The 14,860-nt window shown below is 37.0% G+C and overlaps 1 protein-coding gene across 1 annotated transcript; it reads right to left on the reverse strand.

Moving 5' to 3' along the window:
• Window positions 1–9,213: 9,213 nt before the first annotated feature.
• On the reverse strand, window positions 9,214–11,843 carry LOC106661339. Its single transcript, XM_014384642.2, has 3 exons — window positions 11,632–11,843; window positions 9,915–10,180; window positions 9,214–9,348 (listed from the first exon to the last, which is right to left on the reverse strand). Exons 1-3 carry the CDS (start codon window positions 11,827–11,829, stop codon window positions 9,303–9,305), a joined length of 510 nt encoding a protein of 169 aa, XP_014240128.1. The 5' UTR covers window positions 11,830–11,843; the 3' UTR covers window positions 9,214–9,302.
• Between the last annotated feature and the right edge of the window lie 3,017 nt (window positions 11,844–14,860).

Genomic DNA, 14,860 nt, shown 5'->3' on the forward strand with positions numbered 1-14,860 from the left:
AATTATAAATCAAAACATTTCGTCCTGGCAGTCTGCATGTTGCAAAATTGCAAACTCGTTTTCCAGATTTCAAGTCACCTTGGGCTCCAAATAATGCTGAATTTACATTAAAATTGAAAAAAAGTTCAAATTTAGTTTTCGTTTTATTGCTTTCTAGAAAACAAGTCATTTTTCTTCTTAAAGTCTATGAAAGAAACAACTTTTCGTAGATTCGTAGATCTCTATGATCCAAAAATCAACATACTTCCTTGTCCATCCACAATGTCTAATGGTAGAATTTTAAATTGGAATTGGAAATTTATGCAGCCTTCTTTGGATTTGGGGTCTTCTCAAATAAAGAAATGTTTAATTTTCAGCCATGATCATTGCCAAATTTGATAAATGTTAGAGGGAGCCAAATTGCTTATTGTTTCAGCAACTCTCAAGTCGAGTTGAATACTACTTAGCTGTTAAATTTATATTAAAATTGAAGTAAGAGTGAATCTTCTTTTTATTTTATTATTCCCTAAAAAATGTCTTACGGTTCCCACAGAAAAGAGTTTTTGTAAAATCTCCTTCATCCAAAAAAATATCATAACTTCTTGTCCGTGCTAGAATCAAATCGAATTGCCTGCATTTTGATGCTAAATTTATATGAAACTTTAAAAAAGGACAAATTTTATTTTTCGTTTATTATCCTAAAAAAAAATTCTTAAGGTTCAGGCAGGAAAGATCCTTTGGAATATCTCTAAAAATTGAAGAAAGGGGGAATTTGATTTGAATTTTATTATCCCCCAAAAAACTTTCTTAAGATTCTGAAAGAAAATAACTTTTGGGACATCTCCATCATCCAAAAAATATTAGAACTTCTTGTCCATACTACAATCAAGCCGACTTGGCTGCATTTTGATGCATCGTATCGATTCACCTGTCATAAGACAAATTAAAGATTTACTGAACGATATGTCACTTAATTGTAAAAATTATTAAAGAAAGATAACATTTTGTCGCAGAATATAGAGGAGCTTTAATTTTATAGCTTTTCATAGATGACTCTGGACCAAGAATATTCTTGTTTTCAACTGGATAATACATAGGCAAACAAGCACATCTTTAGGGACCTCAAAGAAATGTTGTATTTTGATAATATGAAAGATGAATACAACTAATAATTTAGTATTATAAACAATGTTCACTGTCAGAATTGATATTTGTGAGTGTCAAATTACAAATTGGTTCTCCAGCTTTTAAGTAGCTTGGGCACCACCTAGATGCTAAATTTATATTAACATTGAAAAAAGATTTAATTTTATTTTCCGTTTTATTAACGTCGAGAAGAAAAAATTCCTCTTTGGGCCTGTTGCCTTTTTATTTTATCTTGAACTGAGTTGAAATGATGAACCTGGTTCAACTTTGAACGGCCGTCGACCATGGGTTAAACTTAGTTAGAGTTAAGCGACTTTTGTTTAAATTCAACAGGCCAACCAATTTTATTTTGAGCAATGTACAATAGCTATCTAGTGCAATTCATAGGATATCACTGGTCAAGTCATTACTATAATCTAATACTGTAAATATCCTATAGTGACAAAATATTTTTTTTTTGTTTACTAGTTATCCTTCTTTGTTCGGTATTCTTTTATTAGTTTGGTGTTTTTATGTGCATCAGAAACTTAAAAATACAAGTTTTGATTTTATAGTTTAGGGGACTTCTGCGACTCCTCTTCACTGCTTTTCTTTTGTTTGTTAAAATTATTTAACTTTGCTCCTATGTTTGAAAAAAAATCGAATTAATGCATTATTGAAGTAAATGACCATGAAACGAAAACGACATTTCTGTGATGAGAGAGGTTTCAACGAAGACATAGATTTGGCAAGAAAGTTAGTTGCTTTTCACTGTGTAGGCACGAGGATGGTTGTTTACAAGGAACATCAGGCAAAAAGGGCTTTTTTGCCTGCTAGCAGCCCGATGACTGAGGGGTGGAGGAGAGTTCAAAATAACTGTACCAAGAGGACGACGAGCCGGCGGAGAGGTGGCAGATAAATGTGGGAGCGAGGCGAAAGAAGGAGCAGTCAGAGGATGTCCCTGCTCCTGGTCTGTCTTACCCTTTACGCCGTCCTCGACATCGGGCTTTCCTCGCCGACGAGGTATGACCAGCGGCAGGACGGCGAGGTGAACCTCCACGCCCAGCTGGAAAACGTCAAGTTCGTCATTTTCGGCCTGGACTTCGGCAATACGATGACCTCCATCGTCGAGAAGCTGCCGCTGAAGGTCCCGTTCCGGCTCGCGGGGCGGAATCCGACCCGGGCCGCCTCCGGAGACGGCACGGAATCCGCCCGGGTCGAGCCGAAGCAGGTGCCAGAGATGCCGCATTTCCCAGTCTTCGAGATCATCGGGATCACCCCGTCAAAAGAGTTCGAGACCGGACCCACTGACACGCCGTCTGCGGCTTTCCAGGAGGCGGTCAACGTGGCAGCCACCGACGCTATGGAAGTGGTTACCTCGGACAAGGAGTCGCAGGTCACCTCGGACAAGCAGTCGCAGGTCACCTCGGACAAGGAGTTGCAGGCCACCTCGGACAAGGAATCGCAGCCCACCACCATCGTCGCACTTTCACCGAAGGTCGCACTTGTACAAAGCAGACGCCTAGTTAAGACTAAATAATGTACAAATAAAACAAAACTTATAATTTATCTCTATTTTTTATCCTTTATCGCCATAACTGAAAAACGGAGCCTAGCCTAATGATGAAAAAGTCCCTGATATTGTAATGTTTCATTACAATAGGACAAAAACTGTAAAAAAATTTATTTGAACTCTTAATATAGGAATTTACAATAAAACCTGATCGAACTATTAATGGATAGAGTTTTGTTATTTACTAAACTGATTAAAACACAATCAGGGATGAAATTAATTATGATAAAAACACTCAGTTCCTTAGTCCAGCTTTCGAGGAATGTATCTCTTTCATCAAGTCTAGGACACTTTAATTAATAATTTACAAGGTTAGTAAATATGAACACCTATTCACAATTTTGAAAGAAATTCACTGGTCATGTCTGACCTACTGCTACTTGGAGACTCGGATGCACCTGGATGATAAATTTACATCAAAATTGAAGAAAGGATTAACTTTATGTTAACAATGTATAAACTGCTGTAGCATATGACGCATTGGTCTTGTTCTATAAGGTGAAATACGATTTCAATTTTAAATTTTATCGACATGAAACCATAGGTTTCAAAATTGTTATTATTGATAAAATCTGTATTTTTTAATGTACACAGTATACATTCGTTATTTTCCTCCACTATACATAAACAAGAAGCTACCGGCATCCTCTCAGAATAGGTACTAGTGACTAAAAAGTCTACGAAGACTTTTAGGACAGAAATGTAATTTAACTGTAACTGTAAAAGACTATTTAATTAAGTTTGTACAAAACTTTGACCACTGAACATATTTCTTTAACTTCAAAGTCTAACAAGTCATTATGTCTTCCGGGTGCAGTAATGGTTTTAGTGTCGCTGTTTACTCGGTGAAAATAACAATTCTACTTCATTCGATATATATTACTATGATAATAACGAATAAATTATTTTAAGAAAGCTCATTTTGTAAAGAGTTCATTAGTATCTATTCCTCCATGTAACCTTCTCGGCAAAAGTGGGCTAAACCTTTTATATTTTGTCCGGTCAAATTTCTCTTCGAATTTTTTGCGTCTTATGAAGTGTTTTCTTATTTTTAAACCCCAGTGTTTATAAACGCGCACATTGCATCCCATCAGTGTTTGCTCCGTGTTTTTAAGTGTTGTCCTTCTCCTCCTATGGTTACACTAGGTTTTATGGTAATAACCAAATTTCAAACTACCAAATATCATATGTCCACCGTCATATTTCACCGTACCTACGTATGAAATACATTTTTTCAGTTCCTCGAAAATATCCTGTGACCTGATCCGAACAAACTTATCTTAAGAGTAGAAGAGAACCACGGAGTACAATGGCCTGTACATTGGAAGACCGTGAATAGTCCTGACCTCGCCTCTTCAGACTACATCAAAAAAATGTTCACCATGTGTTTTGTGGAGATGTTCAGGAACCGTACATGGATCTTCAAAAAAATAATGGATCTTCTACTGCAACCACCGGCTATTCCTGACTTGCCCAGTTGAGGACATCAAAAGTACGTTGTTTCATTGCAAAGCTTTTGGAATATGTTATTCATCATCGGGACCTAAACGGATTTTGCTTTATTTGATGCTTTAACTGAATCTTGTTAATCAATCTGCTTCTATCTTAATCGAAGGTTTAAGTTTCTTCTCATTATTTACTGTAAAGTCTAACTTATTACCTTTAACTTGGGTTTTGAGAGGTGCATGTTTGATCTATCTGATCATACTGATCTGCCAATCCTTAGCCGCTATCTTCAGCGCTGTACTAGGGATATAATCAATCGATGGCAAGAAGCCGAAACGCTTCTGACAGAACAAAATAGCGATTTTAGGAGGCCAAAAAAGACCGGAAACTACCAAATAACAACATTATTGATCTAGACGCATTTTGCCATTCGCCATCTTCAGTGTCTGTGTTTATCTCACTTTCTTTTTTGGGGACAGGCTTTTCTCAAATATTTTAATGGCAGCCCACTTTTGGAGTTGTCGAGAAGCCGAAACGCCTCTGACAGACCAAAAAACTGTCGAGTTCAAGAAGACGAAAATGATAGAAAATAAACTACAGGTCCATCAACCCGAACACACAGGCCCAAAAATGAAACCATATAAAATAACTTTCGTCTGCTAATTTTAAGTGTTAATATGTATTTATTGTAAATAATGATAATTTATTTATAATATTGGCGATAACATTTTTTTTTTGTTCGCAGACACTGTAGTCGAATTATACATTGAATTACCAAAGCATGTCGTCATCTTTGTTGATATCCTCTTGATGAGTTCCAGCCTAGAGTACGAGGATTTAAAATGGGAAGTGGTCATTTCTTCAAGAATGCCGTTTCTTTCGACCGTTCCGACTTCCACGCTTCGGTCTTGAGCCGAAGAAAAACCGGCATGTCTGAAAATGACCGTCCCGAGCAGAAATGATGATCTCGAACCGTGCGTAATTGTGAACGCTCTGTCTTCTACGTCCAAGTCTAATTACACCCAGAATGGCTTCCTTCCAATTACATTAAGAAATGCATGACCGTTCGTTGCACCTCTGGTCAAGGATCATTGACCCGAAGGGTACAAGAGAGGGATCACCGTTATAGGGACATATCACGACCGCCCGCAGGACCCGATTCCACGTGAAACGACGGGGTTCACGCATTCGGCAAAACCAGTTTACGCGATTACGTCGTCTGTAAACAAAGTTGAAAACGGACCAGTCTCATAACCGGAACCCGGTTTTAACTGCATTTAAATTCACAGGACCAACAACAAAAAGCAGAGAGCAGAACGGCCTACCCTAGACCATTTTGACAAACTTTCTGAAATATCTAGGCATTCCTTAGTCCGTTCTTACCAGGGGAATAAATCTTTTAAAAAATGTTAAATTTGAGCCAACGATGTCCACAATAGTACGCGAGGTTGAAGATGCAACCCTTTTTTCGGAATTGAGAGGCTTCCCATTGAATTCTTTGCGAAGATGAACCTGTAGTTTGGTCGTTCCCTTATTTCACATCCATGGGTCCCCATAGTATCGTTGCTTTGGTTTCTGGCTTTTGTGTATGCTGAGTGCCCTCAATGACGTTGGGAATGGACAAACGACGAACAACCTGGCTTATAGTTTGCCGGTAACAACTGAATTTGCTACTTCTTCAAGTCGATACCTTGATCCAGAGTATTCGGGAACAAGTATTTCTATAATCGATGGAAAATTGCAACTACGTTTCAATGTTAAAACCGAAACGATTGTCTTCGGAGAACTTCAAATGTCTGTACTTGTGTTTCTTCATTTTATCAATAAACGGAATTAATTAATCTTCAAAGCGGAGTCCAAATGATTTGAATTCAGTAAATGGACGAATAAAAGCGTGGGAAGAGGAATTACATTTGAGACGTTAATCTACTGCAAATCATAGCTGTTTGGTGAAATTCTTCCGAGAGAATTAAGAGTCAATACATGTTCAACGGCTATTTAAATAAAACTGCACTAGCATTTGGTTAGGGATGCCGATCGAATAGTAAATTTCGTCTAATTCCATGTAACTTCTAATTTGAGACCTCTAAAGAAAGTAACAACATTTTACGCAACAAAACACACTAGTACTATCACATACACCGTTAACACTAAATAACTATAGAAGTAAGTCTTCATTTTTTGCCACTCTTAAGGTTTATGAAACACAGAAACAACCTGAAGGAAAGTTTCAGACTTCGCAGGAACTGAACATCGCCTGAAGAATGCTTTAAAATCAACGTTACAAACGATCAAAAGTGACTGGGACGAAGAGGAAAGCGAATTGATCCTCTACCCTATAGCCCTGACCTGACGTCAAAAGAGTTTCATCTGCAAAATATTTTGAAGAGTTAGTACCCGACCATGAAATGTACTATATTCAATTTAATAACAATATAGTCCTAACCTTACCCCTTCAGAGGGCCTAACCTAGGCCTAACCTCTTTCGAGTAATGGTCATCTTCCTTACAGGAAAGTTTCATTCTTAAAATACAAAAAAAAACTACAGCAGCATTAATCAAGGTACAAGGTAGCTGATTGCATTTGGATTTAACCTTGGAATTGGGATGAGGTGTTCAAGTGGTGAGTGGTGAGCTGGATGTGAGGCGGAGGTATTGGTGGTGCAGCGGAGGCTGGCCCAGTACCGGCCTTTCTTATCTACTAGCTGGCGACTCTTTGTCCAATGTAAGGAGCATAAGCTAAGCTAAAATGTGCACTCGACTCGATGACCATATATCCTGACCCTGTCCCTTCAGTCCACCATCAGAATACTCTAGGAAGAATGTTTTCATCAAACAAGATAAAGCGCGACCACACAATACTCAATGTATAAACATATATGGATAGCTTTTACCTCGACCTCCACCTTGCCCTTTCGAACTACTATCAAAAACATTTTAACCTACAAATGTGTTTTGGCAAGATGATGTCCGAGAACGCCTGGCCATACAATTCTCAATATATAAACTAAAACATTTCCAAAATGGAACTTGTGCTGCTATAACCACAATATGGACTATATTATAGTCCTGACTTTGCCCCATCAGACTATTACCTTTATCGGGCAATACCCACATCCTTAACGTTTCATACATTAAAATACCAAACCAACTTGAGAGGTATCAAGCAAAAGCCAGAAAATTGAGCAGATTGTCACTGTTTAGTAATTAATCATGGTGCACAATGAACTATACCTAGTATAACCTGCAGTCTATTATTACTAACTAGGTCAAGGAATTCATTTTTAATTCCATTGAGAATAGTAATCAAGTTGCCGCAGTTTACGGGGATATTGCTAAAGCTTTCGATAAGGTTGATCATGGATTGCTTTTGGGTAAGCTTGAACTGTTTGGGTTTGGTGGCAGTTTCTTGTTTGGATTAGATGCTATTTTTCCAATAGAAATCTTAATGTAAAGTTCAGAGGTAAATTTTCCAGAACCGTTAGAGCAACATTTGGTGTGTCTCCCCCCGGGATCTCACTTTGGTCCAATCTTGTTTTTAATTTCACTATTTTTCGTGGTCCGCTTGACAATTAATTTCATTCAATTTTAAGTTGAGATAAAAAAAGGCAGAAGGGAAGTTAGTGCCCGAGGGGATCGAAGTCACGATAGCCCAAGTGGTAGAGTAGCGGCGTATGGTCATGGGTTCGAGTGACACTGGCTTTTTTATCTCAACTTAAAAAAAAGCCTCAATTACTTGCTTTTAATGTTCATTAGCGATGTGTCCTCCTGTTTCAAAGATTCATAATTTTTACTATTGGCATATAATGTAGAAGTTTTTGCTGTTGTAAATAACGCTGAGGAAAATGTGCGTCTGCAGGAGAATTTAAATAGGTTTTCCTCTTGGTGTCTGAGGAATTAACTTTCTCTTAATCTTGAAAAATATAAGTTTATCTCTTTTCATGGTAGGAAACATCCCTATCAATCCTCCTACTCTTTGCTGGGATCTCAATTGAGTGGAGTGTCTGAGATTAGGGTATTGAGAGTAACTTTTGACTCTGCACGTTTCCCCGCATGTTAGTTTAGTTCTGGCCAAGAGTAATAGAAGCTTGGGGGGGTCAAGAGGTCATCAGGTTTCCGAAATATTATTATATTAAAACATTTATATTTTGGGTTGGTTCAGAGCATACTTGAGTACTGTAGTTTGATCTGGTTTCCGTGGTTCAATCTAAGAATAATCTACTCGAATGTGTTAATTACCTACCTAATTTACAAGTTAGGACTTTAATGGGATAAAAACGAGTATGACGAATGGTTGAAACTGTATAGAATGTTCTTCTTTCAGGATCGATCTCTATTGATGAGGATGTGTTTCTTGTGGAAGGTGATAAACGGCCATTACTCCTGTCCACAACTTCTCAGTAGGATAAATTTCCATGCCCCTTCTCACAGTTGTCGGCAGCAACACAGTTTTTATACCCAGTTTCATAGGACTCCATTTGGTACAATTACCTTCAAAAGGCCCTTAATAAAATCTGTGACGTGCATAATTTAGATATTTTTGTATCCTCATTTAATGTATTCAAAATCGAAATAAGTAAATGCTTGTCGTCAATTATAATTAGTTTATTGATTTTGTTAATGTTTGTATTTTTTAATTTTAAATATTGTAATATGACTGTACTGATTGGGGGAAGGGGTTATCCCTCTGTAATAAATAAATGAACCCCCTTATAGTCCAGACCTCGCCCCTTCATACCACCACCAAGTCCCTTTTTGAATCAAAGTGAAATTTTGACTCTCGAGACTTTTTTTAATTAATCCGAATGCCTACTCGGACTATATCTTATGGAGCATTTACATTAAATTGATTGAGCATTGATAATATTGAATGTTTTCGCTTCAAATGTTAGGATTTTTAAAAAGTAAATAATCAACGCTATAAACGTATAAAAGAAAAGTCCTTCCACTGCCAGCATAAAATGTTCCAGTTGACCCTGCATTTTCAATAAGGTATCCATTGTCCACAGTCTCAAAGTGGCTGCACAGTACAATTAAATAGAATTACTTTCCTGAGGGAACGAGGGAAAAAATAAAAAGTCTGCCTTTTATATCAAAATATTTTATTCTTTGTGCTTTTTACACAAAATACTTTAGACTCTAAACATTATTTACAACTGCCGGCCCTGGAGTCGTTTCTCTCATGCGATAAGTTTATTCTTTGCGTGCTGCAAAATTCCTCTTAACCTGAAAACGAAAAAAAAAAATTTTTATTGGTTTAGTAATAACAGCGTGATTTCGTCTTTCATGCCAGTGAATGAAAAAGTGTGAGGTTGCTGTACAACAACAGTTCGGACGAATAACAACACAACAACAATTCACTTTTTACACGAGCCGTCGAGGAGTTCCATGAAAAAAATGAGCTCTTTCTTAAAGAAAATGGGCGAAAAATGGATTTCTTCTTTTAGTACAGGCGTAACAACCGTAAATTGAATACCGGACAAGCATGGAATTGTGGTACAAACTATCAGTTAAAATTGTTCAGATGAACTTTATTGTTTCAAAACATAATGAGGATCTTGATTCAAGCAGTTTTTTGGTACAATATTTGTTGAATATAAAAGACGTTCATATGATGAATTTCGCGATTTAGAATTGAAAATAAAACTATTATACAAGTCTAGCGATGGCATCAAATGGTTTTTTTTAACCATTTGAAAAGAAATGCACAGAGTGCCTGAAATGACGTGCTTAAATTTGGATGGATGATCCAAAAAAGATCTGAACTGCTCTGGACAAGGGAAAGAACTCACTTGATAGGCCTCCTGAGTCGGCGGCATCTGCCGTTCGGGTCTCTGTAGAACCCGGCGCCACACCTCCTGTGTGGTTTCGCCGACGTAGGCACCTCGGTCGTCACTGATGAAGATGACGGGGTCGTCGTCGAGTTGGAAGCCGTGTCAGAGCTGAGGAGGTCGACGGTCGACATCGGATCTAGTGCGTCGCTACTCGTCGTCGGCTTCTTGCTGGTGGACGGTGCAGCAGGAGGCTTCAGCGTCAGTTCTGCATAGTCATAGTCATACTGTAAAAAGAACACAAATCTATTATAAATACAAGACAAAACATAGCTTAATTAAAGAAACTATTCGTAATTTGTCGTTTTATCTGCCTAGTCGTTGTTTTGATGTATTGTTATTTTTCTTTCACCATTAGGGGTTTTTCTAAACTTTCCCTAAGAAACCCTACCAATGAAGATGACGGGAAGACGAAACGCATCAAAAATACTATAACAGCAAGAATAGCGACACAAGAATAACCGTCAACAACCCAAACTGCAGGTTCACCGCAAGAAGATATATCACATTATCAAAATGCAGTAATAATTTGAAACACCGAAAATCACAGATTTTGAAAGAACCCGGATGATTTTCCGAGTCTTTTTTGTTCAATTGTTCAATCATTCACCATCAGGAGGAGACAAAAGATAAAAAGTAAATTTACATACAAAAGTTCTATACTTACAGCACTAAGAAGTATTGTGAGATTTCTTTCTGGTGGTCTAAACCTGATGATAGTTACCTATCATTCTTGTCTGTCTATTCTTGCTGATTTTTGTTATACAGACGCGTTTTGTCATTTCAACATCTTCAGTGATTTCTGTGGAGTGAAGTTATAGTTACGAGGTACTGCTACTATAATCACTGGCGAAATGGCGAAACGCGTCTGACTAATAAAAATCAGCAAGAATAGGCAGAGGAGAATGATAGGTAACTATCAAACAATTTGGAGCATTTACTAAATAAAAGTAAATTTTTTTTAACAAATTCAGTTTAAACAAATTCTTATCTTATGTTCTTAAGTCAAACCCTTCTCATCTGGTGGGATTCATAAGCAAAGATTTTATGGGTGTACCACCAAACATTTTCTGTATTAAATAACCCAATATGTTTGCCCTGTATGTCGATTTATGACAAAAAATCATATCAAACACTATGTTAAAAAAAATAGTTTAGTGCGTAGCTGAAATAATTGAAATTATTAAGCAAACTGTAGACCATTTGCCGACTATAACGTATATCTTGCGTGATTTTAACAAATCAAAAATATTAAACTGACATTTCTACATTTCTATCTACTAAAAACAAAAGTATAGATAGAAAAATAAATGTATGAACGCTAAAAAATCGCTATATTTAATTGGAAGTCAAACAATCAGAATTTTCATTGTTGTTTTGGTAAAAAGTTTTTGTCAATTATTAAAACTTTTGGTGTGATGGAATGTTGCTTTGTTTCAAAATATTAGTCCATTCAAGAATTTCCTCCATGAGGATAACTTTCAACTAGTTGTTTTAGTAGTACATACTATGTTTACAAAAAAATAATATCTTTAGATAATGAAGACTGTTAATTGGCAGTTTGTAAGAGTCTATTCTTTAAAAATAATTTATTTTACACTTTTCAGTCAATTTGTTCCACAAGCCTCGAGAGCAATTGTAATTTTTACTTATGTTGGCTCCCGGATCGACTGCTTACCTCTCCGTTGGAGGTGTCGTCGAGAAAGGCTAGTATCTCGATGTTCTTGAGGTCGAGGTGGACGTTGTAGTCGCCGGTCTGGGTCTGGTCGTACTTTACCAGCCCTGAGGAGGCGAATCCGATGAAGAACGTGCCCAGAAGAATCGCGATCATTGTCGGGACGCGGAATGAACTCGGAGGAGGCGAGACGCCGGTCATTCCACTTGGGCCCCCTCCATGACCGCTACCCCTGGCTCATCCCGCACCCATGGCAATGCAAAGATTTTGTCCGTTAAATACGTAATATTGTGAGATTTCATCTTGTTATTCTTCTTGAGGTCTGCGAGGTGATGGCCAGTCGTTTCCGGCTATACTTGTCTGCCTAGGCTTAGCTGTTTTAATCTCACAGACGCAATTTGGCATTTCGCCATCTTCAGTGGCGTGTTGCCTAAAATCTTTGGAAAACACTACCAAAAGGAACGGAAAAACACGCAGACTAACTTCTGAAAATGGCGCAAGATGTCTGAAAGACTAACACAGCCGGCCGAATGTCTGCCTTAGTCATTGTACACCCCTAAACTTCATTATTATTTTATTTTATAAAACACTGCATTCAACTATTTTTGGAGCATAAAATTTTGTATGATTTTTATGTCATAAGTGGAAATATTTGTGGAACTCCTGTAAAATCACTGCCCAGGGCTCCAACCTGATAAAGGACAACCTAACTAACTTTTTTCTTCTTTTAAAAAAATTTGCTAAATGGTGTAAGATATTATGATTTATTATTGTTCAGTGTATTTAAATTTTTGAGTGCACGTAAATTTACTTTTGTCTTTTATCTCCTCAGATGGTAAAAAACGCTACAGAAAATTTTCAACCTGCGGTCAAATGACAATGGCAAATCTTGATAAAATAGTTAATAATAGAGACATCACACTGACAACAAAGGTTCGCATAGTTAAAGCAATGATATTCCCAGTAGGATGGGTACAAAATGCGAGCTATGAGAAAAGTCGAGTGAAGGAAGATTGATTTTGAACTGTGGTGTTGGAGGGAAATTCTGAGAGTGCCTTCGACGGCAAGAAGATCAAACAAGTCCATACTCTAGGAAATAAGGCCAGACTGCTCTCTAGAAGGAATGATATTAAAGGCACATAATGAAAAGACAGGAAATACTGGAGAAGAAGCTGATTCTAGGGAAAATGGAAGGCAAAACGAAGAATGGCCGACCATGGCAAGATGGATGGATGATATTCTGGAGGTGACGGACTCAACCAGGGGGGAACTGAGGATAGTGACGGCTGACAGGAAGTTCTGGTGTGGGCTGGTTCATAAAGTCATGACGAGTTGGTTACCCAATAAACATCATACCGAGCAAACCCCCAAAATGGAACTTCATAACAAGCGATTGATCTAGAGACTACATTAAAAAGATTGAATTTGTGAGAAAGATGCACCAATTGTGAGTGACCAGACTTGACCACACAGTATTAAGTGCCATTTTAGCACTGCACTCTTTCTCTTGAATGTGAATATTAAAGGAGAGGCAAGGAGTCAGCGTCACACCCAAGTACCTGCATGAATTTACCACATCAATTGCCTCATCATCAAACTCCCATTTTTCACTTGACGACATTATTTTCTAAAAATCATAATTTTTGACTTATTCAGGTTAACTTCAAACCCCGTTTTTCATAGTAGCCCTTAAGAATGTTAATCTTATTTTGTAATTGAAGGGCGTTTTCACGTATAATAACAATGCCATCAGTGCACATATATACATATTTAAATAACATTTTCAACAACTTGTCCTCTCCCTCCAAACAATTAGGTAAATCATCCAAAAAAATTTTAAAAATTAAAGATAAAATAAAGGCCTCAGTAGTCATCTCTTGTCAAGGGCCTGCGATAGTTAGTAGTGGTTAAGGTGCCTCTCAGCTAGAAGATCTCGGGGTCGTGGGTTTGATTCCCACCGTCTGACATCTGGACTTTTTTCTGACACTTAAGGGGATTGGAGGTCGCAATGAAAATTGACACAGCACTCATCAATGAAAGGTGAGGGGCGGGATTGGATATCAGCGACCCTTAATTTTGTCCCAACCCTCTTGACAGGAGAAAAAAAGGAGCCTGGAAGGAGTACAATAAGTTGTATAGAGCTGCAGCGCTCAGGAGGAACTGGTATCCACTAAAATAAAACAAGAAAAGAAAAAATAATAATAAACTAGTTTAAAAAAGGCATCCCTGTCTGACAACACTGTTTATAATACTTATTGATTCTAGGTTTCTTATTATTCTTCTAGGTTTATTTAGTTAAATTTTGTACAGGGTACAATTTGTAGGTCTTGCATAGCTTTTTGTCTTTGTATACCAACATATTTCTACATATAGTAAGCATCAAATTTAAAAGAACATAATTTCATTGATAATTGGTTATAATTAAAATGAGCATATTAAATAGTTGCAAATACTTTAAATATTTGAAACAACAATAAAATAGGAATTGAACTGATAGCACACGAAAGTATAATATCAAAAGCCTCTGTAACTAAAAAATTAAATCCACAATACATTTGCTAAAAACAAAAGAAAAGAAAGATGATGGTATTACATACCTACATGCAGTTCATCTGAGTTTATACATTGATTATGAATGATCTTAATGTTAATGCTTCTTTTAAAAAATTACATATGTTATTGATTTCTATTTAGCTTGAGAAAGTTAATAAGCAACAGCAGATTCAAAAAGCTTTATTTTGCATTCCAAAGCGTCAGGCCTACCCGTAACGAAAATTTCTTTAACTTATTCTAGGACATGATTACACCTTTTAATAAAATGACTAGTTGCTTTATTGAAATAGGTAAACATAATTATTCAGATATTCAATTTTATCTTTGCCATAATAAAGGTTTTTAACTTTTCTGCATTTAGGGTATGAACAGAACACTACAACTTTGGTTTTTCTAATATTGACTATCAACGAGTTTTCCAGGCAGTTCTGGCACAAGTCAAAATTCATTAGGCCTCATTGTTTGAATTCATAAACAATATGTTGTTATTAGCAAACAGGAGGGTGAGTGTTGTTTATACTGCTCATAGTAGAGAATTCGGAAATTCTATTTTGTTCTCTTATATATTATTATATAGAATACTATAGTATATATAATGTTCTGTAAATAATAATACTACAATAGATACTACAGTAGGGGCGCAATAATCTGAACACAGCTAATCTGAAGGACACAATAA

The sequence above is a fragment of the Cimex lectularius genome, unplaced genomic scaffold, assembly GCF_000648675.2.
Source record: "Cimex lectularius strain Harlan isolate CLEC.00 unplaced genomic scaffold, Clec_2.1 scaffold16, whole genome shotgun sequence".
NCBI classification, from domain to species: domain Eukaryota; kingdom Metazoa; phylum Arthropoda; class Insecta; order Hemiptera; family Cimicidae; genus Cimex; species Cimex lectularius.